The sequence below is a fragment of the Centruroides vittatus genome, unplaced genomic scaffold (genome assembly GCF_030686945.1).
Source record: "Centruroides vittatus isolate TY-2023 unplaced genomic scaffold, ASM3068694v2 contig_438, whole genome shotgun sequence".
NCBI lineage: Eukaryota > Metazoa > Arthropoda > Arachnida > Scorpiones > Buthidae > Centruroides > Centruroides vittatus.
In genome coordinates, this window is record NW_027122238.1 from 103,654 (window position 1) to 110,248 (window position 6,595).

At 32.0% G+C, this 6,595-nt stretch overlaps 1 protein-coding gene across 1 annotated transcript; it reads left to right on the top strand.

Annotated features, from left to right (window-relative positions):
- Positions 1–1,202: 1,202 nt before the first annotated feature.
- Positions 1,203–2,689, top strand: LOC136976990 (G-protein coupled receptor Mth2-like). The gene has a single exon (XM_067272391.1). It carries the CDS (start codon positions 1,219–1,221, stop codon positions 2,500–2,502), a length of 1,284 nt encoding a protein of 427 aa, XP_067128492.1. The 5' UTR covers positions 1,203–1,218; the 3' UTR covers positions 2,503–2,689.
- Positions 2,690–6,595: the final 3,906 nt, after the last annotated feature.

Below are 6,595 nucleotides of genomic sequence, written 5' to 3' on the forward strand. Positions count from 1 at the left end.
AATTATTTATTGTGACATTGTCACGATGCTGAGCTGCAATTTTTAATCATCTTTTTAATTTATTTAAATTAAAATATATGCTCTCTACCTCAAATTAATAGGTTCATCTTTCTGTATATCAAACTTTTCGTTTAACAATAGAGTCGTGCCGGTTATCTATCGAACACTTTTGAGGGCATAATCTTTGAATTAAAATGACGTAACTTCCGGTTTGCAACGAAAGTTACTTTTTAGGTAATCGGTGCTTCCTGCACCAAAGCTTTCAACATCTACTCTCGAATTTTATCTACCTAACTCCGTTCTCGAGATTTAGGAAGCATAGACAGCCAAACGGACAGACAACAGTGGGAATTTCTAGGTTTACGATTTACTCAAATTGCAGCCCATCTAAGATTAGCCTTTGACTAAAGTTGATATTAATTTCATGTTAAAGGTTTTATAAAAGATTTTCGATCATTTTTTATAATAAAAATAAAATAAATATTAAAGATGAATATAAAACTTTCGAATTGTTTTTATCCCTGCATTTTATGATGCATAAAAATATTCGAGTGACCTTTTATCTGTCCAAGGCCGATCTTGCAGCACACAAATCAAGGTCGAATATAATTCGAGTCACGTATAAGTCTTTTTCGTTGATTACTTACTTACATTTTACATCTGACCCCTACTATTAATATTTACAATATAATTCTAGTGTTTCTCAGAAAGAAGTAATCTTAGAAATTCCCGAGATTGAAATTATGAAGTAAAAAATACAATTTCCTCCGGTTAAGCAACAACTTGACACTTAGAAAAGGTGTCTGGTATTTTCACCGATGCGTGCATCGTAACTTAAGTATCACTGTTCTAAGCAATCTCTTAATGCTTTGCAGAAATTAGTAATGCTCTATATTAGTATATCGTGGTATAAAATCACATAAAATTATGTTATAAGATTCTACTATAATATAATTCAAACACAATAGAGTTTAATGTGGTTTGTCTGCTGACTGATTATAGGAAATTCAACGTGTTAGTTGTCCTTGTAAGTTTATTAATATCATTTATATAATATAAAACTCCTGAGTTGTTTTGAAGTAAAGTGTTAACAAATTTAGAAGTTTTGCTTATTGGAATTTTATAAATGGATTAATTCGTTTACTGTTTATATTGTAGATAAAAATCTGTTTTTAAAGAAGAGCTTCAACTACTTGGAAGATGAAGAAGAGCATCCAGATGTTCCTGATAATTTTTCCTATATTATCAAAGTTAACACAAGTCGTTATAAGTGAAGGAGAATTGACTTTAAATTCTACAGAAAGTTTAGCGACTGAAATTTATAATTACACAGAAAATAATGCAGAAGAATACGGAAATTATAGTGAGCAGTTTCTGTCGTGTCTGAAAACATTAATCGAACTCGAACATTTTCAAATACTAGAAAATGAAACTGTGTACATCCCGAATTATTCATTTCTTTCTCATCGAGGACTTTACCCGCCAGGAGAATATTATCTAACCGAAAATGGTGTATACGTGTGTTTTCCACAGATTTTCATTAAAGAACATAAAGAAGATTGCTACATGCAAGAAATTTTACAAATTACCACTGTTGTGGGTCTCTCGTTGTCTGTCGTTTGTTTATTATTGCACGTTATAGCATATATTTTAGTACCAGAAATGAGGAATTTACCGGGTAAAAATATAGTATCGCTCGCCCTATCTATGCTCGTAGCTAATTTAATTTTCATGATTGGAAGGATAAAATTCACATCCACTTGGACATGCTACCCTCTGGGATTAGCCGGTTATTATTTTATGATGACGTCTTTCTTCTGGATAAATGCAATATCCTTCAATGTGTTTCGTTCCTTCAGACAAGCTACAACTAAACTGCGGTTGATGTCGAAACAGGCGGAACTCAAGACGTTTTTCTTCTATTCCTTATATTCCTGGGGAATTCCGGCATTGTTCTTGATTGTAGTGATCACAGGAGAAGAAAGTGCAATATTTCCCGAAGATTTAAAACCGGGATTTAAGTCACGTTTACGGATATGTTGGTTTACTCGACTGTGGTCCATGGTCGTCTTCTTTGCCATTCCCATAGGTCTGCTAATATTTATAAATATTTTATTCTTCGTATTCAGTGCCCATGTCATATTATCAAGTTCCATGAAACTCGATAACCAAAACAATGGAAGAAAGACAAAGTTTGTTTTGTATGTAAAACTTGCAATTATAATGGGTGTAGGATGGATTTTTGGACTGCTGACGTATTTTATATCCTCGGTGGTAATCCAATTCATTATGATTTCGGTGGTGACGCTTCAGGGTGCTTTTATTTTTGTGGCTTTCACTAGATTTAGTAACACCAAAACGATTTTACTTCATCGATACCGTCGATTCAGAAAGTCCATGGCTTCGTTATCCACGTTTCGTAGTGAAGAACGGAGATCCAGTTCTAATAAATCCACTGTTACCACCACCAATTCCAATTCATCTTGCAAGATAAGATATTAAGCAAACGAAACCATTACAAAAGGTGGTAATGTTAAAAAAATAGAATTTTTGATGGAGTCGTGTATGAAAGATTTTCATGTACTGTTCATCTTCATGTCACTGAACATTTTTCAATTTGTTTTCTTGTTATTTATTGCGTTGAATATTTTGTAAAATAAATAAATTTGTTTTAAGATACTTATTAAAATGCACAAATCTGGTGATTTTACATTAGTAACAAAATCAAAATATTTAGAACTCTACCAGTAAATGACATTCAAATCTTTTTTATTATAATGAATTTGTTCGAATAAAATTTACTATTGTTGCGGAAAAATATATTTATACTCGAAATGTATGCGCTATTCTATTGAACTGCTGAGTAGAATAGTGTAATAGCTAATAGCATAGGCAACAGATGCATACTATGAAAATAGATGAAACTAAAACAAAGAATAAAACATTTTTTCGCTTCGAATTACCATTATTCTTAACGATTTTTCTACGATGATAAATATGAAATTATTGTTTTATAACGTTTAAGTTGTAGTACTTAAATCAAACATTAGATATTAACCGGTTTTCACACAATAAACCTGCAATGAGTTGCTCAACTTTGCCGGCAACATTTAAGATTTTGGTGGCGCCATCTCTTATCATATTTTACTTTTAAAAAGCTTTCACTATTTTAAAACGGCAAAAAGCTTAACTTCGAGGGTAGAGAAGAGTTTTATAAAAAATTCTAAATACGTTCTAAAATCGTCAATAAGTCTGACCCTACTAGAGATATACATCACTCCATTATTCTTCCCACCCTTCGACCTTTAATCATCAAAATTTAATAGCATTAATCTCTCTAATATGCAAACCTCCCTACAAAATTTCAGAAATTTTCGATTCTAAGCATAGGAGTTAGTAAGCTTCAAACAGGGTAAACAAATTTATGCTTCACACACACACACACCCACGCTAACATCCATACAAACAGAAGTTTTTTTACCCTGAAATTTTTTGCATTTCTCGACGTTTCAAGATGTCCTAAGTCCAAAAATGTAAAAACCTCGGGGAGTCATTCTTTACCGAATCGTCATAGTTTATACAACTGCCAGAAAGTAAAAATGTCCATTTTGTACACATATTTTACCTAAATCTACATGATATTTGAAGAATACGATTACAAGTTCTTTCTGGATTATGTTAATGTAATGGCTGTTTTGAGATAACTGAGTAAGGTAATATACGCAATGCCCTAGCGGAGGGTAATTTCAATAATTGTGAATTTCGAAACATGCCATTTGAATAAAATACACCGGGTTAACATCTCGAAATTGACCTAAAATATTAAGTAGTACGTGAAACGTGACTTGGTTACATGTCACGTTGCTGGGAGGCTTATTGCTTTATTGAATAATATTGAGTATTCATAACAAATTTGATCAAGTAGTTTAAAATTAATTTTTAATATAATTAGAAGTCATATTTCAGACAATAATTACTCTTTATAATTACAGAATTTTCATAGTTGCAAATCATATCCTCGAACACTTAGAAGTACATACGTAAAGCAGAAAATTTTGGAGTTGAGATCTAACATTTTAATACGGTGCTTAATTAAACAGAATTTATACTTACACGATGAGTTTTTACAGGGACAGTACTGACCATACACTCCCCCTTCACTTCATCCACGGTGCATCGTTCTCCGTATTCAGCTCGAGCTAATTAATTAGCTTCACATTTCGATTCTCGAAAATTAATTAGCTTCACATTCGATTCTTGCGAAATAGGACGCAACATCCGTTACTACATTCATGCTGTTACGGCAAGGCGCAATATTGGGTAAATTTGAATGCATCTTCTACACAAAATAATTAATTTTTTATTAACAGTAAAACCAATACGCTAAATGGTATGAAGTTCTTTCAACTGGTGTAACGTGACGACTGAATTATGCTTAATAATGAACAGGAATAATTATGTCAGAATTAAATTTTTGCATTTATTTATAGAAATTCTTCTTATAAAAGTTATAAAAAATTTTTAACTCACAACTGGATTTCCTAAAAGTTCTATTTCCTTTTCAGTTTCCATTTCCCACGAAGGATGGAATCGGCGATTCTGTGTTATTGTCACTCGGGTCAGCAAGGAGCAAACAGCTACAATAGGAAATGCGACAATCATGATTCTTTCTCAGTCTTTTCACTTGTGAATCATTTCTTTCTTATTATTTCACTTCGTTTTCTGTTGCAATATTTCCTAACGTCACTTTTGATTCGTCCAATGAATAGAGAGATGTTATCAAATTTTACAGATCTAATTTCATTTAAAAAATTAATTAACTTTATTCGATTAACTTATCAATGTCATAAATCTTATATTTAATAAATAATAAAATGAAAATATAAGCCTGTCTAATAATCAGATCTAGGGTTCAGATTGCTCTGTTTATTATTATTAGTATTATTTCCATTATTACTTTCTGTAAGAAAATTTATAAGAGGAATACAGAAAAATCCAAAGGTGTATTGAAAGAACTAATAATTGATATGGATGTTGATAACGAATGGGAATCGTTTTTAAAAATTAAAGTTATCATACAAAGCATCTCCTACAGTAAAGGAAAAAAATAATATTAACAGAAAATTAATTAGCTTTACATTTGAGTGACTTGATAATGATCTTGGTCAGCAGGAAACTTCTCATGGAACCTACGTGCAGCCTCTATGCATTTCCTCTCGACTCCCCATGAATAATTACTTCACACATCTGTAAACACTGTCTTATGCAGTGTGAGACTGTCTTTCAAAGCTGTCAAATTGCAACATCTCGTGGATAAACCAATATTTTTGTGTTCACAGAGATAAAAGTGTTTCTCATTGCCCGAAGCGCCATAAGTACCAACCGTTGAGATTTTGTACAAATTCTTTGTACGAAATTCTATTCAGCATGTTTTCATATATAATAATGCCAAATTTATTTGCATTTTGACTGTTAACGATCTTTCTAATAACATCTAATATGTGTTATTTTATTAAGATTACACGGTACATTTTGAATTTCATTATTGTTCGTGATTAACATATTTTTTATTGGGCTGGAATTTGAAAAAATTTTAGACCAATAAATTCCAACTGTCGTTTGTCCAATGTCCGTCCGTTTTTTTAATCTCAAGAACGGAGATAGATGAAATATGAGAAAGCATAGAGAAAACTTAAGGGCAGGAAGCCCCGATAAACTATACATGAAATTTTGATGCAAACCGGAAGTAATGTTATTCCATTCAAAATGTTTCTCCTTAAAAGTGTTAAATAGATGTCCGGCACAACTCTATTGTAAAAAGTATGATATATGTAAGAAAACCACTACTAATTTAAGGTGGAGAGCATAAATTTTAAATTCAATAAATTAAAAATATAATTTAAAATAACAGCCGGCATTGTGAAACTACTGAAAACTTGTAATAGGTCTGAGACATCGCATATGCCGTAGGTTCTGGTCTCCTAGATATTTTATTTGTCTAATATTTAATTAATCCTAGAAAATCTGTCCTCGATCGCTCTTCAAATCGATCAGTGTAATCCATTGTAGTGTTTCGTCCAAGCCTGCAGCCAAGGAATTCCACTTTCAGAACCAATAATACAGGGAAAAGTTATGATATAAACAAATAGTTGGTGTAAATCTAGTTTTTAATGCGGATTGTATGTTTTTTTTTCTTTATACACACGATCACTAGCAGATAGCTTTAAATATTTATCGTTTCTTCGGTGAATATAGCCTATACTTTTCTAAATATTTTGAAAGACCAAAACTACATTCCTTGACCTTGAAAGCAAGGAATTTAGTTTTGGTCAAGATACGAAGAAATTGCAAGGGACAATGGACAAATATCGTTTATTAGTTTTTTCCTATATTTGCAGAATAGGCTTGCTAGAAGTCATCAATATTCCATTAATAATGTTTGTCATGTCTTGTTGATAATGAAATTTGAGACCCTTTTTCGGATTAGGAAAAGGACGACCCAGAAAAAAAAGGAACATGCCCCAATGTACGGGTGTCCCTGAGGGAAACCCCTGAATATGGTATGTTATTCAATACATATGCAAACATTCATCAC